The 23,294-nt window shown below is 37.2% G+C and overlaps 5 protein-coding genes and 2 non-coding genes across 8 annotated transcripts; 6 read left to right on the top strand and 1 right to left on the bottom strand.

Annotated features, from left to right (window-relative positions):
• The first annotated feature begins 1,375 nt into the window (after positions 1–1,375).
• Positions 1,376–4,529, top strand: LOC105177710 (Phototropic-responsive NPH3 family protein). 2 transcript variants are annotated; one of them, XM_011100948.3, is made up of 4 exons: positions 1,376–2,132; positions 2,219–2,288; positions 2,422–3,744; positions 3,853–4,529. In XM_011100948.3, exons 1-4 carry the CDS (start codon positions 2,095–2,097, stop codon positions 4,426–4,428), a joined length of 2,007 nt encoding a protein of 668 aa, XP_011099250.1. In that variant the 5' UTR covers positions 1,376–2,094; the 3' UTR covers positions 4,429–4,529. The 2 variants fall into 2 exon arrangements, with proteins under 2 accessions (XP_011099250.1, XP_088741559.1); XM_088885433.1 differs by having other exon boundaries at positions 1,376–2,288.
• Positions 4,530–7,091: 2,562 nt separating this feature from the next.
• Positions 7,092–9,386, top strand: LOC105177712 (Cold acclimation protein WCOR413 family). Its single transcript, XM_011100949.3, has 4 exons — positions 7,092–7,534; positions 8,309–8,416; positions 8,504–8,574; positions 8,901–9,386. The coding sequence occupies exons 1-4, from the start codon at positions 7,359–7,361 to the stop codon at positions 9,152–9,154; spliced, it is 609 nt and encodes a 202-aa protein (XP_011099251.1). The 5' UTR covers positions 7,092–7,358; the 3' UTR covers positions 9,155–9,386.
• Positions 9,387–9,942: 556 nt separating this feature from the next.
• Positions 9,943–10,033, top strand: LOC148787009 (small nucleolar RNA SNOR75). The gene has a single exon (XR_016067620.1). It is a non-coding gene; the product is annotated as a small nucleolar RNA SNOR75 (small nucleolar RNA).
• Positions 10,034–11,648: 1,615 nt separating this feature from the next.
• On the top strand, positions 11,649–11,722 carry TRNAI-AAU (transfer RNA isoleucine (anticodon AAU)). Its single transcript has one exon. It is a non-coding gene; the product is annotated as a tRNA-Ile (tRNA).
• Positions 11,723–12,454: 732 nt separating this feature from the next.
• On the top strand, positions 12,455–14,130 carry LOC105177713 (oxygen-evolving enhancer protein 1, chloroplastic). The gene is made up of 2 exons (XM_011100950.3): positions 12,455–12,806; positions 13,286–14,130. Exons 1-2 carry the CDS (start codon positions 12,567–12,569, stop codon positions 14,039–14,041), a joined length of 996 nt encoding a protein of 331 aa, XP_011099252.1. The 5' UTR covers positions 12,455–12,566; the 3' UTR covers positions 14,042–14,130.
• Positions 14,131–14,314: 184 nt separating this feature from the next.
• Positions 14,315–16,687, bottom strand: LOC105177714 (pentatricopeptide repeat-containing protein At1g20230). The gene has a single exon (XM_011100951.3). The coding sequence runs from the start codon at positions 16,426–16,428 to the stop codon at positions 14,365–14,367; it is 2,064 nt and encodes a 687-aa protein (XP_011099253.1). The 5' UTR covers positions 16,429–16,687; the 3' UTR covers positions 14,315–14,364.
• Positions 16,688–19,728: 3,041 nt separating this feature from the next.
• LOC105177715 (CASP-like protein 5C1) lies at positions 19,729–21,776 on the top strand. The gene is made up of 3 exons (XM_011100953.3): positions 19,729–20,192; positions 21,105–21,237; positions 21,351–21,776. The coding sequence occupies exons 1-3, from the start codon at positions 20,062–20,064 to the stop codon at positions 21,540–21,542; spliced, it is 456 nt and encodes a 151-aa protein (XP_011099255.1). The 5' UTR covers positions 19,729–20,061; the 3' UTR covers positions 21,543–21,776.
• The last annotated feature ends 1,518 nt before the right edge of the window (positions 21,777–23,294 follow it).

Below are 23,294 nucleotides of genomic sequence, written 5' to 3'. Positions count from 1 at the left end.
TGAGTAATGATTTTGAAATTTGAAAGGGAGGGGTATGGTAGTAAATGCAAAGCTAGTAACTAGTATGTCAGAATAATTAATAAAGCGTACAAAGGGTAGATATGTTGTCATTAATGGCTAGCCAATGAAGAGATGCATCATCTTCTTCCTTCACTATCTTTCACACAAACATATACTCACCACCATTTTTTTTAAATTCAAAATTCCACACATTTAATTCCCACCACTTCCCACCATCATCTTAATGTCCTTCATGGGCTATACGTGTCTCACCAATCACATTCTTAATAATTAATTATATACACGCATCGGATTATATACGGATTAGTAAAATAAATAAAGTATGGTTTATTAATTTATTTTAACCCTATTGTTTATTTGGTTGTTGAATTTTTTTTTAATTATCTTTGGACCCAAGAAATTATGACGACAAAATATTGATATATGACGTACTGAGTGAGCAAGGCGCGCATTGTGGCGATAGGATGGCATCAATGTTATTATAGTACTACAATCTCAAATTATTTTATCCTCATAATTCTTTAATTATGTTGCAATGAAGAAAGTAATCAGGCGTTAATGATGATGCAACATGCAGCCCTAACCTGCGGAAATTTTCGCAAATTTCAACGTCCCAGGTCAATTTAGTCAATGAAACATTAGTTTTTTTTTTTAAATAGTATTGCAATTGATTAAGTTAACAGTGGCACTAAGTTTTATCTCTTAATATAATTCTTTATTAATGTTATTCTTTTAAAATAATTTATAAATGAATAAATTGCAATTCTGTTGATTTCCGACAATTTTGTAAATTATAAAAAGAGGTGGTGAAACACTCACCTCAACCAGATGAAAGCATCTTGGCTGGTGGGGTCGCATTGTTAAATTTAGCATATGTAGCAACAGAAATAAGAGCATAATTATGAGTCAAAAACTCATCAAATAATTAAGTTTGACTCCAAATATAATTTTTCAAAATTTTTCCTTGGTAAAAGATAATAATTATAGCTCATGAGTTCTAAGTAGGAGCAATATGTCGAAAAATTTTAGATTTAATGCAATTTATCTCTTGTGTTAATAAAAAAATGTAAAAAAATATAAGGGTAAATTATATTTAATCCGAAAATTCTAACTTAAATTAAATTTGATTGAATTTGAATCAATTATATGATGAGTATAATACATTTAATGTGCAAATGGTATACAGTTGCGAAAAAATGATCAATTACATAACAAATATATTTCACTTGTTTTAAAATTGATTTAATTCGATCAAATTTGATTTGAATAAAAAAATTTCAATCGGACAATTAACCAGCTTTGCACACACAGTAGAATGAGATCAACGAGTACAAAAACCTCAAAAAGGAGGATGAAAATTGAGATATGATTGGTGAATTAGGTGAGGCATAAGGTATGATTGATGAAGATTGCATGCCCTCCCCGCTTCTCAATTTGGGGCCTAACAAAAAGCAAAAACACAGGAACACAGTTGGCAAGCAATGTAGTTGCTGTGGGGTGCTGTGCTTTGCTTTGCACATAAATAATAATCATCATCACCACAATCATACTTGTTTTTTATTCTTTACTATAAAGCAGAAATTCAAAGTCACACCACCTTTCTGAAACCCCAACCAACCCTTCTTTTTCCTTCCTTCTCGTTCCTCATCCCCCCACCCATTAACACTCTCTCTCAACAAAAAAGAGAGAAGGAAGATTCTGATCTGATTCAAGATTAAAAGTAAAGGAAGACAATCAATGCGATCTCAATAACCCATCATCGTCCGCCTTTGCCTTTATCGGTTTCTGCTCAAAGCCCCGTTTGTCCGTTCTGAGTTTCTTTCTTCCTCCATATTTTCCCACTCACTCAGTCTTCTCTGCCTACCTACTCCCTCTTCATACACCTCCTTTTGGACTTCTGCTTCATTTTCCACATACATAATCATTCCATAAGACTCAGAAATCAGAAAGTTAGGCTCATTTTTAGTCCCGTTTCATACACAAGTCAAATCCCTTTTTCAGCTTCATGAATCTCGCTTAGGGTAATCTCATTACTTTCTAGCTGAGGTTGAGGGTCTTTCGGGTGAAGAGAAAATGGCTGCAGAAAAACCCAGTTCCAAAGGGCAAGCATGGTTGAGCTCGAAACTCCCACCACTGAATCTCATTGTTCTAGTTTTGTCTTTCACCTGTTTGATGTTTTTCTGTATATTTGTTTCAGGTTTTGCACTACAGGGTTGCCAAGTGATGTTATAATCGAAGTTGATGATATGACTTTCCATCTCCACAAGGTCTGTTTCTTTTTCTCCCTAAAAAATCACCTCAAGATTCAGCTCACAGTCATCTGCTGTCGGTTCTTCTCTGTTCATTATTAATACTTCTTTTGTGCTGTTTCCTTCTGAATGAATTTTCATTTTCCAACAGTTCCCTCTGATGTCGAAAAGTAGAAAGCTTCACGAGCTGATAACAGAACAAGAGAAGAGCCTAGCGACAGGAAGAACCACTAGAATCCAAACACCCTCTGAATCCACCCAGGAACTTGACAATGACAGTGAAGAGAAACAAGAAATCCAAGAAGAACAAGAAAACGAAGAGGACGAGGAACAGTGTCACATCACTCTCCCAGATTTTCCGGGAGGCTCTGAATCCTTTGAGACCGCCGCGAAATTCTGTTACGGTGTAAAAATTGATCTCTCAGCCACCAACGTCGCCCCTCTTCGCTGCGCTGGTGAGTACTTGGAAATGACGGAAGAGTACTCGGAAGATAACCTCATTTCCAAGACCGAAAGGTTTATCTCACAGTCGGTCCTCAAAAATATCAAACACTCCATCAGAACTCTGACCTCCTGCGAAGGAATATTGCCCGTGGCGGAAAACTTGGGGATTGTGCAGAGATGCATCGAGGCCATTGCTAGCAAAGCCGCCGCCTCAGATCCGTCGCTGTTTGGCTGGCCGGTGAACGACGGAGCTGCCAACTACAAAGGTGGAAATGAAGCTAACCCACGGAGGAAATTCGGCAATGCGACGAGAGCAGGAGCTGCGACTGTGGATTCATGGTTAGATGAGCTCGGGTTAATGAGTTTGTCATTGTTCAGACGTTTAATTCACGCCATGAAAGCTTTGAATCTGAGCGGTGAAATTATCGAGAGCTGTCTGATTCACTACGCCAAGAAGTACATCCCCGGAATATCACGCGCAACTCGAAAGCCATCCTCATCTTCCACCAGTTTGCCCACAGAGAACGAGCAGAGAGAGCTCCTGGAAACGATTATTTCTAATCTCCCAAAAGAAAAGACCTTGCGATCAGCTCCAAATGCCACGCGACTTTTGTTTGGGTTGTTGCGAACGGCGTATATTTTGAATGCTTCTGAGGCCTGCAGGTTAACATTGGAGAAGAAAATCGGATCGCAATTGGAGCAGGCGACTTTAGACGATCTGCTCATTCCTAGCTATTCGTATTTGAATGAAACGTTATACGATGTGGATTGCGTGGAAAGAATTTTGGGGTATTTTCTTGAAGGAATGGAGGAGAGCTCTGCAACTGGAGTTGAAGGCGAAGATGAAAATATTAGCGTCAGATCAGCAGCGTTAATGCTGGTTGGGAAACTGATCGATGGTTACTTGTCGGAAATTGCTTCCGACGCTAATTTGAAGCCGGAAAAATTTTACGACCTCGCTGTTGCCCTACCGGATCACGCCAGACTCTTTGATGACGGCCTTTACCGTGCAGTTGATGTTTATCTTAAGGTAAGATCTGCCGAGATTCAAATCTTTATTGATTTAATTCAAAAAAAAAAAAATTGTTGATTAAAATATCCTGAAGATTGAATTTCAATTATGTGCATATTTGCACAGGCGCATCCGTGGATTTCCGAGGCGGACAGAGAGAAGATCTGCGGGGTTTTAGATTGCCAGAAGCTAACTTTAGAGGCATGCACTCACGCCGCACAGAACGAGCGGCTGCCGCTGAGGGCGGTGGTCCAGGTGCTGTTCTATGAGCAGCTACAGCTCCGCCATGCCATTGCCGGAACTCTTCTCGGCGCTGATGGGGGGACAGCAGGTGAGGCTGAAAGGCTGTCTAGTGAGGGCGCAGGAGAGGAGGACGAAGAGGAGAATGAGACAGGGAGGGCAGTGGCGGTGGTGGGACGTCCACAGGAGGGAAGCAGCACATGGAGAGCGGCGGTGAGGGAGAATGAGGTGCTGCGGCTGGACATGGATAGCATGAGGACGCGGGTGCACGAGCTAGAGAAGGAATGCACCACCATGAAGAAGGCCATAGAGAAAATAGACAAAATGGGAACACGGGGACACGCGGAGAAAGGTGGTTGGCGGGCCAAGTTTGGGTGCAAATTCAAGACCCAAGTGTGCGATTCACAGGAGCCGACGGTGGTGGACACACGGAAGACCCGCGGCCACCGCCGTACACAGTAGTATCCCAATAAATTTAAATTATTTTTTCATTTATGCCCCCTATTTTTCCCTTTGTTTTCTTTTTTTGGTGTGAATACAAGTAATTCACGAGGATGCTCTTATTTCTTTGTCTGAATACTGTCTTTGAAAATGGGTGTATTAATTAAGATAAACTGCAAAGAGACGCGAACAAGGCTAAAAAAGAGTGTTTATCATTATTATTATTATTTAATTAAGAATGAAGATGATGAATAATGTAATTCTAATGTTGGCAGGCATGGCAGGTAGTAGAAAAGAAAATATATATATATAGAGCAAGTGGTCACTGCTTTTGAGGTGTTTTTTCCAGTTCAAAAGGCAAGAACAGTAGATAGTGGGAGTGTACTGTACACGTCTGCTTAGATCTCTGTCTCTGTACTTAACAATTTGCATCCATGGTGACATGTTCTTTTCCGGTTGCAATAATTTCTTCTTTTTAATCCAAATGCCCACATTCTTGTCGTCTCAGGGTACATAATGCAGAAATGCTGCCACCATCAATTATACGTACGTTATTAAGATTGATTAAAATGAGTTAAACAAAAGTTAATTATATAATTATACGCAATAGAGTCCAATGCATTGCGCACATTACAAATCAGTTTTTGGTTTAATGTTCGGCTTAATTTTCACAATTACCAACTTAAACACAACATATTTTAGACTTGAGGAATGGAATTGAGGACTAAGGGTTGCTCACGAGGTTGTCCTGCTTCGTTTATTTGATTTCAGGTTCAATTTGTGAATCTTCCTTCCTGCACTTGCGGTTCGAGATCCGGGTAAACAACAGTCCAATCAATAGGTCTGGAAATAATATAAGTATGCAACAAATACAATCAATCAACTTATGTACTTGAAAAAGCAAGATTTTTAGTTTTGGTTTGTGAACTGCTGTTGTTAATGTGATGTGAAATAATATTCTACACCATATGAATCGGATAAATGGTTACTTCATTGGTGACGTTGAATGAAAGTGCGTAGATCAAACTCTAATTGGGTGCAAAAAAAGAATATAAATTAAACCCGACCTGAACAAAACAGGTCGCAGATCAAAGTATTCAAATATTTAAGCCTTTGTTAAACGACATTATAGTCATTTTACTCACTCTTAGCTGGTTCCCCCAAGTCAATTCAGATCTGTTTCGTGGCATGTAGAGATGGTCTCACAAGAACGAATTTTGGAGCATGCAGAGATGATATATAATTCGCAGTTTTCCCGCACTGACTCTTTCAAAAACACATGGCTAGGAAAGGTTGCTTAAAGGGTACAGTGCCAGCAGGAACGTATCGATTCATTCAAATTGTGCTATATAAAACACATGCACACCGACCGACGAAACATCTACAATGGATAGATGGTTGTGCCTTCTGATTTGAACTATTATCTTCGGAATTTGGAGTTTGGTTAATTGAAAAAAGAAAGGGAAATGAAATGACAAGCACAAACCATATTATTACTTAAAAGAAACAAATCTTTTGAATACTTTGATCATTAATAAGAAAATTAGGCGAGTTAATCTATAGCAGTAGTAGGGCAGGGTAACATACTTGGTTGCAGAACGATGGTGTCTTCCTTAAGATTTTATGGCAGTACAAGACATTAACCAACTTGACTTGTATGTAGGAAAACTTGCGTGATTGTGATAACTCCAGCTTCTGACTGAATTCCTACCTTGTAAGTAATTGGGATTTGAGAGCAGCCATGTTGGAGTTTTTGGTGACTCCCACCCGCATACATGAAGGAAGATCATTCTGATTTATCATCCAAGTGCACTATGTGTTGCTGACTCAGAGGCCACGTGGGTGCCACACCCATTCTCAACACCCACATTGGAAGCATTGTGCATCTTATAATCACTCCTAACCTTTTTTTATTTGAAAATTTACATTTATTTGATATTTGTTTCCATCTAATATATACATTCTTCTATTTGTCAAAATTAATTGAGTTTTGTAAATATTAGTGAAAAAATTGAATGAAAATTTATATTTATTTTTGACTAACTGATTACTGACTTATTTTCAATCAATCAAATCTATTCTAAACAAACTATCCTTATACATATTCACAAGATAATGGATGTGATGTGATATATGTTCACTTTTATAAGAGCATTTTGGTTATAAAAAAAATGTTTGAATTGCATTAAGTGAGGAATAAGTCAATTAGGGGTAAATAAAATTTTTCAACAAATTCAATGAGTTTTTGACTAATATAGAGATCTATTTATTAGAAAGAAACAAAAGTCAATTTTCAGACCACAAAAAATTATATGTAATTACACCTAATCTTAAAAAAAATAATGTAATTACTCGTTATATAATTGAAGAGTACCTCTTTGGTAACTTCAATTTTTTCGTCTGTCATTTTTTTTTAAATTTTATTTTTTCCTTCCTTCTTAACTTTCAAACTCCATTATTGTTTTTCTTCTTATTTCAATATTTTTTCATAATCTTTTTAGTTTATAAATATTTGTATTTTATTTAATTAATATGTATGCTTTTAAAATAATAATAATTTTTTTTAAATAAATTAATTTATGCACATATTGCACCACGTATACGAGGATTAATTATTAAATAAGTGACTACTTAAGAAAAAACATCTAATTTTAGTAAAACAAAGGAAAAGAACGAGGTGAAGGGAAGTACACGACTACACGTAGAGGGGTGGCATCTGTCTGAGCTCCACGTAGCATTCCCGCCGCAGTCAAACTAGGAAGCCGATGGATCCGTATAACCGCAGTGTTTTCCGATTACAAAACCCCCACCATAGTTAACACATTGCCCACTATCTGCTCGCTCACCCGTCCCCACTAATTTAATACCATCAACCCAACTACTAACTCGTTTCAGATTTTCCGACTCAAATCTCAATTACCCAAATCGAAGAAGAATCGAGAGAGCGAAAAATGGGGAGGATTGATTATTTGACCATGAAAACTGATGAAGAAACAGCGGCATTGCTGGATTCAGACTTCAATGAGCTCAAAGTTGCCGCCAAGGGACTCATCAACCACGCCACCACTTTGGGTGGCGTCGCTTTTGGTACTTCTTTCCTCAGATGGGTCGCCTCCGTTGCTGCCATGTCAGTTCTTCCTCTGCTCCTCCTTCTTACTGATCATCTCCTATTTTGCTTTTGCACATTTTATTTCTTTAATTCCTTCATGGGTTTGATTCTTGATTTTGATCTTAAAGTTCAGTTGCAAATGAATCCTCTACTATCATGATTGTCAGTGAGGTTAGAGTGGTTTCGAAACGGATATACCATATGAATTTCCAGGTTGGTAGCGATAAACTTATGGTGATTCTCACTAGCGTGAGGGCAGTTCTTTTGTAAGATGACAGAAAGTCTAAACATCTAATTCTGTGATAAAATCTTTGCTCTCCAGTCTTATGTTATTAAGAGATAGGGCAACACATACCCCTGCACACGCACGCAGATCTATGAAATAATTGACTCTCGCAATTAGTTCAAGGAAACAGTAACATTAGAAGGAATTCAAGATCATCTTATGGTTAAGTTATAGGGAGGAATTTCTACTCCTACTTATGCAAATGTCTAATAACAATCCTTAATTCATGCTGCTGCAGTAGTTGCATAATGCAATGAAATAAACATTGGAAAAGATCCTTATTCATATGGAATCTTCCGGCCAATGCTCGACAGCAACTCATTTAACTCCCGCCAGATCTGTCCAGGAAAAAGTTGAAAAAATTCATATCTTGATGGCAATTTTGTTAAGTTAAATGCTTCTATCCTCATTGTTTGATGATGGCTACCAAAAACTTGTTAAGCATGTTCATATCTTCATCTGTTCATTTACTAGATACTCATCAGTAACTTTTATTCTAACTGCAGCTACTTGTTGATCTTGGACCGGACAAACTGGAGAACGAACATGCTAACTGCACTTCTTATTCCTTATATATTCTTCAGTTTTCCCGCAGTGTTATTCAACTTTTTTAGGTGAAATCCCCTATCTGGATGCTCTTCTATCTCTCATTTCTTTAGCGACTTAGCAGCTACTTATGAGTTCTTGACATCATGGTGTAGGGGAGAAGTAGGCAAGTGGATTGCACTGATTGCAGTTGTACTGAGGCTTTTCTTACCTCGACATTTCCCAGGTAAAGTTCTGGTTTCTGTTCCATCAGTTGTACACTAAGCAGAGTCAATGACCATCCAATATATTGCTATCATCATTTATGCTGGTGCCAGGCAATGTCACATAACAAGCGCAATCACTTGCCTTATAATGATCATTGGCCTATATGTGAACCAATCAAATGACAGGTGTAAATTGCTAACTTTGTGATTGACCTTAATCTAGTTGAACTAGATGTGGATTAGAAATTGCAGTCTTGCTAGTTTCAGTTAGGGTCGTTTATGTTTATGGCGTCGTTTTGAGCTCTTCACCAGACATTCTCCTGGAAACTGCTTTTGTTGGTTACAGATTGGCTGGAGATGCCGGGATCTTTGATTCTTTTGCTGGTAGTTTCGCCTAGTTTCTTTGCACATACTCTAAGAGACCACTGGGTTGGAGTAGCAATATGTCTTGTCATCGGTTGCTATCTACTGCAAGAACACATCCGAGCATCTGGTGGATTCCGCAACTCCTTCACTCGAAGCCACGGCATCTCAAACACGGTCGGCATTATCCTCTTGCTGGTGTTCCCCATCTGGGCTTTGATAACCCGTGTCTTGTGATACCATATTCTACCATCAAAAAGTACCTGTTATTGAGTAATCACTTGATGAGAGCTGATAAACTTAAACTTGTCCCTCTATATTTTCTTGTTTATCTTGACAGAGAAAAGCTCAGGTTGGGGTCCCAAATAATTTGTTCTTGTGACCTGATATTTGGTTTGTTACCTTGAACTTCTATGTTTGGTGTGAAACGCGGGTTCTCACATATAATACAAACTGTTTTTCAATCAAATGCTAAATTTCTCGTACCGTATATTGTGTAGGATTAAATGGGCTAAGTTCCTAAACTATAGAATTAAAAGTATAATATTCTCTAGTGCGCGGATCAAAAGTGCAATTTTTCCAAAGAAAGATGTGACTAGTTGACGAAGTTGGGCCGCAAATAAGGCCGAAGGCATTTTAGCGAATAGGGGCGATTCCAGTGTGGAGGCGCTGCTGCTAATATCCTTAACCCAAAACCCTAAAATTCGAAATGACACAAGTACTGAAGATGAAGCAATTATATAAGTAGAAGTGGAGTAGCGCTGCCACTTACCTCAATTGCCCATTAGCATCTCCATCAATCATGATGGTTCATGCGTACCAATTGGGAATTTTCAGGTGCTTAAGATCCATTGTTTTCCGCTCTCCAATGCTCTGCCCAATCATTTTTCTCATAGTTTTTCAATAATTTTTCACCATCATTCCGTCAGCTTCGTCTTCTCATTTATCTATTTCATATTCCTGTTAGGTTTCTTGTTCTTCTTCTTCTTCTTTTTTTTGACTTTTTGTGGTTGATATTTTGTGTTTCTTGGTGATGAACAAATTACGATGACGAGTCCGATCGAAATCCATTCGTTATCGCATCGTGACGACAATCGAGGCATTTGTCTGAGAGGAACTCCATTTCACCCTCTCTTTTTCTCTCTTGATTTTTTCCAATAAAAATTCTGAAATTCGTTTTTTCCTGCTTTTTTTTCAATAAATGAACTGTTTGCTGCCAGAGGTGTCTCTTGTTAATGCTAGTTTTTTGGGGCACAATGGGATGTGAAGTTTTGTTGATTGAATTATGAACTTCCTGCTCATTTTGAACGCCCCTTCTTCACTGAGGTCTCCTGTTAAGCTTTCTCATTCAGCTTGCAGATTTCAGAATCCTCAGAGTGAATAAAGATTATTTTTCTAAAATCTCGTTGAGAAAGTCGCATTATTTCCAAATTAAAACGATTTCAAATCCATGAATCATTTCCCTCAATCTCAACTCACCCCCTCAAGTTCATGATCTTGAAACCTTATTCCGGTTCCAAATTCAATTTTTCTGATTAATATGAAGTAATTATGGCACAGACTGGTACAATTATTCAAATGCTTCTTGATTATTCAAATAATTAGTTGAAGTTGCTGCAGCTGCTTGCTTGTCTTGTACTCAACCATACGCATGCCCTAGTTCTATCTTGGTTTGTACTCAATTATAAGCATCATGCCCCATTATGCTTATTTAAATATTGAAAAGTTTCTTAAGTTTAAAGTCTTGTGGGCACGCTGAATTATTTTATTGTTCTGTTTCTTACAGTCGTTTTCTCATTCCAAAATGCAAGGAAAAGGAATTGTTTAAAAATTCTGAAAAAGAGGAAGGAAAAGGAAAATGTGGCAATGATGAGAAACTGAAAACTCTCCTTTATGGATTGAGCTTCTCTCTCAAATGATCATACATTTGAGAGGCAACGATGATTTGTTCTTCAAGCACTTTTGAGCCACTTCCAGTTTCTTTCTTAAACAACACTTGATGTTATTTCATTGATTACTAATGTATATTCTCTTCTTATCTTGCAAAGATTGTGTCCAATTGGGAATAGGCTGTGGAAGACTGCCATTGTTATATCAAGAAGGGGAAAGCCGAATAAATGAATTGTTATATCGTTATGATAGTTATAGATAGTGATATCTTGCACTTAGATTTTACTGTAATTAACTCATATGTGTGGAAGTCCGAGAAGCAGGCATGTAATTGTTACACTGAAGGTTTGGATGTCTAAGAAAAAGGTTACAGGCACTAAGGGATGAAATTCATTTGCTTTCGGGTGGGGTGTGATCTGAAGGTATCTGGTTATTGAGAATGCCCGCCTGGTGAAGGCCAAAATGGGAGCAATGAAAGAGGATATGGTTCAAGATTATTTTCGTGTGGACAGTAGACCAGTCCAAGTACGGGGAAAGAAGTTTATGACTAGCGACGATGTGCGTGGAGTTTGTTAATTTATCTTGTTAAGTTACTGAGTTTTCTTTATACAATTAATTTGTTGTAATTGTGCAACCTAGAGGCGTGCTTCTAAAATTTTCATTCACGTACCAATGGAACAGGGAGCGGCAATAAAAAGATTAAATTCATTATTCAACCTTCATTTCTGACTCATTCAGTTCTAGGTCCAATTTTCAACTTGCATCCTTTACGAAAGTAGAAAAGGTAAAGATTTCGGTGATTTCATGATTAAGAACGTATATCAGAAGCTTACAGCCAACTGGCCTATTAGCTCAGTTGGTTAGAGCGTCGTGCTAATAACGCGAAGGTCGCAGGTTCGAGACCTGCATGGGCCAATAAGTAAACTTTTTGTACAGCACTTTTGGCTGGCATATTCAAAAGGACAAGAAACTCATACACTAAGCCTATGCTGGTTCCAAAGGACAAGAAAGATAGCGTTTTCATTCATACATTACCCATTAGTAAATAACTTGGTAACATTATTGTTTGAAATAAAATCAAATTTTATCCTGTTCAAAAAAATTAAACCAAATTTTATACTATATGTTCAGTCGTGGCAGAAGTTAGCAGACATTAAAACGCAAAGCAGCTCTGTAATTTTGAATTAGAGGTTGAATTAGCACTAATGAGCGCTGCATAGTTTTCATGACTGTTAACATGCACACTATTGCAATTGCTATATGGTAAGAGTGATGAAGGTTGTAAAAGTCCAACTTTTTTTTTCAGCCTTTCCACACAGATACGGCGGAAGAAAGACGCCAAGATTTAGGCAGATGTGGACTCCAGACCACATATTCAATGCTTATAATTAGTCCATATTTACTCAGATTTGCTTCCAATCCAATTTCTATGGATTTTTCCCCCTCATTACATAATCTTTTCAGTATTTCAGAAACGTGGCTGTCAATCATCATACACTGCTTCATTGAACAAGTGAAATCTTTATCCTGAATACCAAGATTGCCACGTGGCAAGCCACAAAACCAGTTATACCTGCTGAGACCAACCAATGAAACAACACCCTTATCCTTTCTCTTATCTTACTCGCACCAAATCCACCAACATTATTTCCTCCCCCACACAAACCACTTCCTACTCCTCTTCTATCCTCTGTAATAAGGAGAAGAAAGAGAGAAGGGCAGGGCATTTAGTAATCAAGAACCACCAAAAACAAAAAAAATGGCAACCTCACTGCAGGCAGCTGCCACCCTCATGCAGCCAACCAAGGTTGGTGTCTCAGCCAGGAGCAGCCTGCAGCTCAGATCAGTTCAAAGCGTTGGCAAGTCCTTCGGCGTTGAGCCCGCCAGTGCGAGGCTGTCATGCTCTCTTCAGGCTGATCTCAAGGACTTGGCCCAGAAATGCACTGATGCTGCCAAGATTGCTGGCTTTGCTCTTGCCACCTCTGCACTAGTCGTCTCGGTATGATACCTTGTTCAGCTTTTGAAATTCCTTGCATATTTCTAGTTTGAAATGATCCGGTGGTTTAGTAATTACGTTATAACGCAAGAATGCCAGGAATGCTTGTAGTCCAGTAGCTTAGGACTTAGGGTACAAATCTAGTTAGTATCAAATTGATCAGTCAGTCTTTATCTGTACATTTATGGCTGAATAGTACGTTCAGTGCATTATTTGATTATCTTACAACAAATTTTAACTGGAATAGACAAAGAAATTCTAACATTAAGAGAGTATCTGCTTTTGTGTTCCAGTATGAACCCTGAAATTAAAGAGAGAACCTGATACTCAACATGGTTGCACAAGTGGCTGCAGGGTGTTTTAATTTTCTGTCCCAATTTATAACTCAACTATTATAAATCCAAGCAAGGGTTTAGAGCTCGTATGTATAGACATAGTTACCGTAAAATAGAGATATCTAATCAGACTCATTTGTTTTACAGGGAGCCAATGCTGAAGGAGTTCCAAAACGGCTAACCTACGATGAAATTCAGAGCAAGACCTACTTAGAAGTGAAAGGAACTGGAACAGCAAACCAGTGCCCAACCATTGAGGGTGGTGTTGACAGCTTTGCTTTCAAGCCAGGCAAATACAATGCCAAGAAGTTCTGCCTGGAGCCCACATCATTCACTGTCAAAGCAGAGGGAGTAAACAAGAATGCACCACCTGAGTTCCAAAAGACTAAGCTCATGACCCGTTTAACCTACACACTTGATGAGATTGAGGGGCCGTTTGAGGTATCTCAGGATGGCACAGTAAAGTTCGAGGAGAAGGATGGTATTGACTATGCTGCTGTTACAGTACAGCTTCCTGGTGGTGAGCGAGTGCCGTTCCTCTTTACCATCAAGCAGCTTGTCGCTTCTGGCAAACCCGATAACTTTGGAGGAGAATTCCTCGTGCCATCATACAGAGGATCATCCTTCCTTGACCCAAAGGGAAGGGGTGGATCAACTGGTTATGACAATGCAGTTGCCTTGCCTGCTGGAGGAAGAGGAGACGAGGAGGAGCTTGAGAAGGAGAACAACAAAAATGTTGCATCTTCAACAGGAAAGATCACACTGAGTGTTACTCAGAGCAAGCCTGAGACTGGTGAGGTGATTGGAGTGTTTGAGAGCATTCAGCCATCTGATACTGATTTGGGATCAAAGGCTCCCAAAGATGTGAAAATCCAAGGCGTTTGGTATGCCCAGCTTGACTGATAGAGTGTATTTAGCATCACTGTACTGATTCTTGAGTTTTGCTGTAATTGAAAGGGTTCATCAAACTCCAAAGTTACCTTGTTGGAGAAGCACCGGGATCAGTTTCATGCTTGTATATTACTGTGGTTGTTTAATATATGTGCTTGAACTGATAATCAATTAAAGCAACTGGGAAAATGTTGTGTGCGCAATCGTTTGGGAAAGGAGCTCCAAAAGATTATTTCTCTTTGAAGAAAGCGCATAGCATTTTGTTGTTATTCACTGGACTGGGTCTTCAAAAATCCCGACAATTTGCTCATATCAATGAAATGCACTTGCAGGCTTCACCAAAAATCTCCACAGGAACATGTTCCGTGTGTAAAATGGTGAAACCTTAAAGAATCTCTAACAATGATTTGCATTCCTACAAAATTTGATATGAACTTGATGGTATTATGACAATCACCACATATCCTCAAGTTCTTAAAGACCCGAATGGATGATTCACCTTTCAAATTGAGTATCCCGAAAGCAACAGCCAACTTCTCACTATGATTGCACAAACTATCCTCCTGCTCCTCACCATCCAAGTCTTGCAGCACAAATTCTGTATCTGGGTAGCATCCAGCTAATTTCATTTTTCTGCGTATTTCATCCAAAAATTTATAAATGTCATTGCTCTGATGATTATTTTTATCACCAACAACAAATGTATGCACTCTATTCTTCACCCAAACCCAACTGCAACCAGGAAGTTTTCTAATTCCTCTGTCTCTCATCAGTTTTCTAGTATCTGAGGCTTCTCCCCACAGTTTGGCAGTAACAAGGATGTTAAAAAGTAGAACATAATTTCCGGGGTTGTCTGGTTCAATCTCAAGTAGACGGTTTGCAGCAATTCGTCCTAGATCTACATTCTTATATATCCGACATGCTCCAAGCAAAGCTCCCCATGCAGCTGCACTTGGTTCTACGGGCATTTTTTGGATGAAGTTATATGCCTCTTCTAAGCGACCACCACGGCTAAGAACGTCAACCATGCAAGAGTAGTGCTCTGGATCTGGTTCAACTTTATGATCCTTACTCATTGAATGAAAAATTGAGAGCCCCTTATCTACCATCTGCGAGTGGCTGCAACCTGACAGGACGGCAGTAAAAGTAACAGAGTTTGGTTTCACCCCTGAGGCCACCATTTCATTGAATAGCAATAAAGCCTCCTCTCCTCTTCCATGCATTGAGTTAGCAATGATTATTGTGTTCCATGCAACAGTGTCTTTCAATGACATCATATTAAAAACTCGGTTGGACATTTTTAAGTCACCACTCTTGGCATATATTAACACTAGAGCAGTACTGGCTGCCACATCCTTCATAAAACTATGTCTGAATATATATGCATGAATGCCCTTTCCTTCCCTCCAACATTCTAAAAAAGTACAAGCAGTTAATACACTTGTAATCGTGATTTGATTAGGTCTGCCTCCTACCTGCTGCAATTGTCTAAATAACTCCATTGCTTCTTGTGCTTTTCCATTATCAACACACCCAGAAATGACAGAGTTCCAGGAAACAATATCCAACTTAACCCCTTGATTTCTCATTTCTTGAAATTTATTAAGCGCCTTCCAGCATTCACCATTCGAAAAATATGCTGATATGATCACATTCCATGACACAACATCAGGCTGTGGCATGCTATAAAACACTAATTCTGCATGCTTTATGCTCGAGCAATTAGAATACATATCCACCAGAGCACTATTCACAAAAACATTCTCACCCATCCTATTCTTAATACCATAACCATGAATCTCTCTACCCAGATTTAAACACTTCAAAGCCGAGCAAGCAGGGAGCACAGACGACAATGTCACTGGATTAGGCCTAATTCTACTCAATCCCATCTCACGAAAAACCCGAAGAGCCTCATCCGGAAGCCCACAGTTAACATAACAAGAACAAAAGGACGTCCAAGTAATCACATCCCTTATCCTCAAATCCGCAAAAACCCTTTCTGCACCCTCAATGTACTTACATTTCCCATACATGTCAATCAGAGCATTCCCTAGAAGCAAATCCGAGCTAAACCTGTACCTCAAGACATCAGAATGAATTTCTTTGGCCTTTGCCAAGTCCCTTGAAGTTGCACAAGCCTTGGTTACTGCTAAAAGAGCGAGCTTATCAGGACATATCTTTCCGCTGTTTTTTATATTAGTGTAAAGTTCGATTGCTTCTTTACACCAACCATTCTTGGTATAAGCTGAAATCAAGACTGTCCATGACCGCACATCTGGTTGAGATATTCCATCGAACAATTGGCGAGCGCGTGCTAAATTTCCTGAATTCAAATACTTTCGAATGAGGTTGATATTCACATGAGGTGGGAGATTACCGGGCACCTTGGAAAGCATCTGATTATCAACATTAAACTCCAAAAACACTTGTACAAAAGATCAGAACCCTTTATCATCATCGACCAGAATAAGAAGGAAAGAAGACACCCAAATTTACTTTTCCGTGACAGTTTAACAGTACAGACATCACAAGAAAAGATGTAATGGTATGGCGGCCCCAGGATAGGAAACAGCTTTGGGCACTTGCGATTTCTGTGGTGGATATGGAAAACACATTCATCCAAAAAGACTGCGTGTCCGCTATTTGTTCTTCATAAACTTAAATTTAAAACAAAAATATACATTTTAATTATTTTATATTAAAACATTTAATGTTTACTATTCAACAAAAATATGATTTAACTCTATATGTAATAAAACAGAAATATAGATACTGCTAAGTAAGCGTCATATTTGCATACCCTCTTTGGAATTCTATTTTTAGTTAAAGTGTAAGATTTATTTGTTTTTATATAAAATATTTAAAATTCATTTTTTATACTAAATATACTTTTTATATTTCATGATTATTTTAGTTTTAATTTTGAATTATTCATTTTATTTTAAACTTTGAAATATTTATACTTTCTATTTATTTATTTTTACCACAAAATCCTGCTTACTTTGGTAGTCAATCTACTTTTTTTATTTTTATACTTATTAATTACTATAATTTTAATTTATTTATTACTTTTTAAACGATACAATTCTTCCATGCTTTGGCACAGGATACTAACTACAGACAAAAGGAAAAAAATTAAAATTTAAAATTTCCAAATAAATTCAAAAAAATTATATTATTAGAGAATTTCAAATTAATTCATAAAGCATAATAAAATTTTGAAACCAATAGATAATACTTATACATCTTTTCTTAGGTATTTTGTAGCATGGAATATTAATGCGTATACGGAATAAATAATACTAATAAGTAGTACCATGGAATAACTTTTATGTCATAAAAGTCGTATTCTTTTCTACTTGCACCATTTACCCCTTTTATTATTATTAATAAAATCATTGCAAAAAGTATCTCAAAAACTTTGGGGCCGTTTCTTCTTTCCTTTTAAGTATTGAAATATTATAATCGAGAACTTCTCTTTGTGGTTTTTATAATTTTTCGACCTTATAAATCACGTTACAATTAAGATTCCAAACATACATAAACATATTAATTTTTTTTTTATTTGGATTAAACCTCGATAAACTTGCTAAATTCAGACACACATCATACCGACACAACTATAAAACTTATGGAATCATATGGCAATTTAAAAATGTTGTGTATGAATATAAGTTCAATTTACGAAGCTTTGATAAATTTATGGGCACAACCTAAAAGGCATAAATATGGGATTGTGAGGTGAGGTAAGGTGGGGGGCCATCACTAGGAATTAAATGTCAATATTATTGAAAGGAATCTGAGAATAGTAAGACGGCATAAGAACATGTACATATATATATATATATTTGAAAATTATTGTTTTTATATAATAGGGAATATAGCCTGCCAAATCAAAAAGCTATGGTGGAGATCAAATGTGTGCTCCCATGTAATTCCCACCGCCCATCTCACGACATTTCCATTTATTCTATTTTTATTTTTATCATTATCACGATGATGCTTTATTCGATTTTTCCAATTTGGACGATCAATAATATTTTTGTATTATTTAACTATCGCATAATTAACAGTTATTAATTAATTTGTAGAAATTTAAAATTCAAGGGAGAAGAAAACATCTCCATTCTCAAAATAGTACGGTGAAAGATTAATAATCATTCATCATCAAGGAAATACAATGAGAAACTTGTATAAATTCAACAAGAAGGAATCTAATTAACTGATTGCTAACAAACCAAATTTATGAAATAATCAAAAATCCTAACAAATTATAAAAAATGACAAAATAGCTAAACTGTACAGAAAAAGATAAAAACAGATCATCAGGTCGCAAGTTATGATCTGGTGAGACGGCGATGACTTGGTGAGATGGCGATGACCTGGTGAGATGACAATGCGACCTAGTGAGATAGCGACGCGACCTCGAGGTCTTGTACAATCTTCACACAATTGATTAATATTGAGTGTGATGTTTTAATTCATATCAAGTAAACGACAGGTTAAAGTAGAGTATAAATTTTAAAATTTCTCTGTTTTTTTAATTAAATATTTTTTTAAGATAATTTATGATTTTGATTCGGGCCGCTGATACAAAAACTTCAAGAATTGAGACCTTAATTTGGCACAATATGTTTGTTTCAATATTTATTATTTAAGTTGCAAATTGACATTATTTGTATTGCACCTAGACCACGAGGCACTTACTCCAAAGATAGAATTTATTCAAATAATAAGCTGTTTTCCCATAGGATTTTACTTATTTTCTATTAGTTCAGAGGATATATACTTTATTTATTATTTTAGTAACCATTCACCAAACTTTTAACTAAATTTGATTGAAGACTTAAATTGGTTGGTGGTAAGCTGTTTAATATGTCAATATTAGAATATACGAGAATATATAGGACCCGGGACATGAACAAGATCTATACCATATATTATATGATTAAAAACAAAATGTGACAAGCCTGATTGAAATTATTATTGATGTGGTCTACATCAAGTGCACCAATTGATAATATTATGCAAGTCATAATACTACAATGATCTCGAAATAACATTCAAATGTTTATCTTCTACGCTTGGTGATGATATTAGTTTCCACACAACAAGCATTTCCTAGTTTAATAATTCAATTCATGATTGTAATAATTGACAATGTCATTTAAAATGACTATTAAACTATTCAAGATTTATATATCGCAAAGTTTAGAGTTCTTAAATGTTAAATAATTTGATACATGATTAAACTGCGGATACACTTAATAATTTTCAGATACAGTTTTCAAGGTTACAAATCAATTTCGTCAACTTTTCTTGCCTGCGTTGTCCCATTGACAAGAGTATTTGTTCACTTTAAAGATTTGATGCAGTTATGAGCGCAATCAGTTAAGATGACACTCGATCCTCTGAATTTTCAAGGGGATGCCGGAGGCGCACTGAACACAACATGATGTGCGGTGCTCTTTGGATTGATAATGACTATTATTAATTTAAAATTTATGGTACTTTATACATTATTTAATAAATTTAAAATTCTTAGCTTCAGATAATTTAATTCCACCATGGATGGAAGAGATAAATAAGTTGAGGGAATGTATAAACAAATTGGAAAATTAAAGTGGAAAAGCGAAAATCAAATGGACATTATTCAATATTATTATTATTATTTAGAAGAAAAGGAAAGGGACAGGGAAAAGTCTTCTTTCCCACCAACTGATTTCCTGCGTAACCAATCTCCACCGTTTCCTCTTCCTTTCCACAAACTATAACTTTCCATTCCACTGCACAGCCCCGACCCCGAGTAAGAAACCAAATTCCCTTCAAATCCCGGAAGAAAATTTACTCCGGTTTTCCTTTACTTTCTCTGTTTGTTCGCCCTTTTCATCTTTGGATGAGAAACGTGGCATGGGCTGGGGAGAGAATTAAATGGCTATGAAGAAGCTGTGTGATCACCACGATAGATATACAAGAATTGCATCTGCAGAAGAAATTGACGGAAGGAGAGAGCCTTATGTGCGGATGATATGGAAGAATTGCCAGGAGCGCTTGGGACGAGTGGAAGCTTGGCTTTGAGATTGGGACAGGCTATATTTGCTGTTGGTTCGTTGCTTTTCATGTGTTTGGATGTTGAATTCTACAGTTACACTGCCTTCTGGTAATTCAGAATTCTGTTTCTTCTTGATTATTTGTAGTGATCATGTGTGAATTGATTCTCTGTTTATGAATATGGTGATTTCCTCTGTTATGAATTGGAAGTTTGTTTTACAATCTCTTGCTGATACGTACGCGTTCATATTATATGAGTTGAAGTGATGACTGGAAAGATCACAGGATTTGTGGGATGAGAATAGTGAGGGAGGCTGCGAACTTATAATTTACAAGAAACTTTTTATTCTAATTTCTGGTTTTTGTCGGTATGGATATAACTGGTGGACAGCTATCATTTTATTATTGTTTTTTAAGGGGTATTCTTAAGAAATCAGAAATAGTTGGGAATGAAAGGAGTCGGACAAAATTTGAGAATTTTAGGACTTTGAAGGGGCAGTGAGGTGGTGCGCATGTGCCTCAGTGTCTATGCAATTTATTGAGGGGAACATGGCTTTAAGTTTCTGCAGTCACTTTTCAGTGCTCTCAGAAATGACTGTTGCTTGAATCAGTTTCCATATTTTTGGAAAAAGGGTGCAAGAACAGGACCATTTTACATCAATCTTTGTCCTTATATCTGTGGTCATGTACATAAGCAAGAAAGAATTCATCTTGATGCGCGCGCGCACACAAACACACACAATCAGTGAGTTGATCTGTCTGTAATTCTACTTAACTGAAACTTTAGCATCATTAGGCATTCGGTTCTCATTCATAAATGAACTGCCATCAACATGATTAAATATTAGTTACTGTTTGCTGCAGTCATTTGTAGTTAATGTAGATGCCTGAGTTGTTGATTGAATTGTTATCTTAGGAACATTTGTTTTCCATTATACTGTTGTTTTTCTTGCAAGAAATCAACTGCAAAATGTAGGTGTTCTGTTCTGTAATTATTTGGGCCGAACCTTTCTACTTGCAGCTTCTTGGTAACAATTATGGGATTGGTAATCCCATGGAGCTTAACTCTGGCTGTGGTGGATGTGTTCTCGGTTTTCATTAGACGTCCATCTCGTCAACGTGGAATACTTTCAATTGTCGTCCTCGGAGACTGGGTAAAGACATCTACACACATTTTATCTTTGCCCTACATATATATTTGCCATTCGTCGCATCACTTATAGTTACAGAACAATAACAAATTAACAGTTGGTGTATTCTTTGATAGGTCCTCTCGTTTCTGTCGCTAGCTGCATCTTGCTCAACGGCTAGCGTGAGCAGTCTTTTGCTTGCTTCTGAAGGCTTCTGCATCGGAAAGTTATGCACCAGATACCAACTCTCTGCTGCTATGGCCTTCTTGTCGTGGTTTCTGTCCTTATCCTCCTCCCTCTTCAATCTGTGGCTCCTTCCTTCTGTGTAGTCCATCTATGTACAAATCCTGCGATTATGCATATGTAGAAATTAAATGGGAAATCCCAATAAGATTTTGCTGCTTAGACAATACAATTGTAGTATTGTTCGTTGTAGTCTTGCAAGTGTACATATATAAGGAGTTGATTCCACTCAAATTTGTATGTAATAAGCGAGGCCATGATGGTCATCATACTTGGCAAAAGAAATATGTCGGAATCACAGTGATTCAGTTCATCAGGAAGATTGATCCTTATGTTGTGGGGGCAGTCGGCCCATTTGGACATGTGCTGGGCCCAAGGGTTCGTATTGGCAAGTGGCAACTGGCGAGCTTCGAAACGAATAGGTTGTGTAGGAATTGGGCCTGGATCAAATCCCAGCTCCTCAAACATTTTATATATTTCTGAAGACACTAGAAAAGATGAAAATTCTTTCAGGCCCAGAAAGCAGAAAGCGTGTGGGTGTGTGTGTGTGTACAGTAGAAAAGAAAAGAGAATCTGAGTAGGAATTTAATGTATAGGTCATGGTGGATAGTCCGACGTCGTGTTGCCGGTTGGTAACCCTGCTGAGACCAGCTACTCCTCTCATTACCAGCAGTATTATTTCATTCAATTTAGCCAAGAATATCCAATTCAGGTTTGGATTCTTGAATTCCCAATTTCACGACTTATGTTGGAGATTCTCCGGCTTATAAAATTGCTATATATTTACACAATTTTTTGTTGTTTGTTAATTAATATTCTTGGAGGAGGTGGTGGTGGTCCAATTCGAAGATGCCAGAACAAATATTATATTGATCTAATAAATAAATATTATTAATCTGATAAATAAATAAATACAAAATACATGTAGCAGTAGCAGTAGCAAAGCTTCATTAATTAGAGCTGAAGCAATCATGCATGCATGTACGTGCACTCTATTGTCTCTGAATTGAGATTGACAGCTCAAATCAACACACGTGCGCTGCATCACTCCCCATTGTCATCTTGTGTTGAACAATATATATTTATAATAATAATAGATAAGAAAAACAATCTTTGAAAATAAATAGGGTCGGGTCACATCTAACCCGCAACCCATTTAAATAGACATTGATTTAGCACTGTTCTTTTGACACATGAATTGTAATTATTCTGACACATAAATCCATTTTACAGGTATGCATTTATTACTATCAGATCGCATTTTGTAAGGAGAGCTCATCATGTAACTTCTTTTACATCAAATCTTAACTGACTTAAATTTCATAGAGTTTTAACTAATGACCACCTTAGCTAGATTATGATTCGTGTATGCAAATCAATTATCATTAATACTCATTTGGATCACGCTTTAGCATATCATATTTCAAATGATGGCTAGATCAACTCTAAGTCTAAGTCGGTGAGCAAGTGAATGTAAATGTAGGGCACAGGGCATGTGAAGGAAGGTTCGAGGATGGGGGGAATGAAAGTAAATTAGATGATGATTGGATGGAAGGAGTGATGAGAGTTTGTTTGAATTTAAAGCTAATTAGGAGTGAGTGGTCGCCGGTACGCAGACGCTGACTATATATATTATTTAAAAGATATGAGAAAAGGTTGGGGAAAAGGGCAGCATTACAGCTAATCATTCATATTCATAAAGATTCTTAGAGACCACTCACTGCAATAACCAAGACTTGGTTTTAATTACGTTGCAACTTGCGCAAACTTAATTACATCATCCCCCTCCCCAATAACATAATATTCTCTTCGTTATAAGTTATTATATACATATATAT

This window comes from Sesamum indicum, linkage group LG9, assembly GCF_026168435.1.
Source record: "Sesamum indicum cultivar Baizhima isolate 11 linkage group LG9, ASM2616843v1, whole genome shotgun sequence".
In the NCBI taxonomy this organism is placed as follows: domain Eukaryota; kingdom Viridiplantae; phylum Streptophyta; class Magnoliopsida; order Lamiales; family Pedaliaceae; genus Sesamum; species Sesamum indicum.
This window is presented reverse-complemented; position numbering and strand designations above follow the sequence as displayed.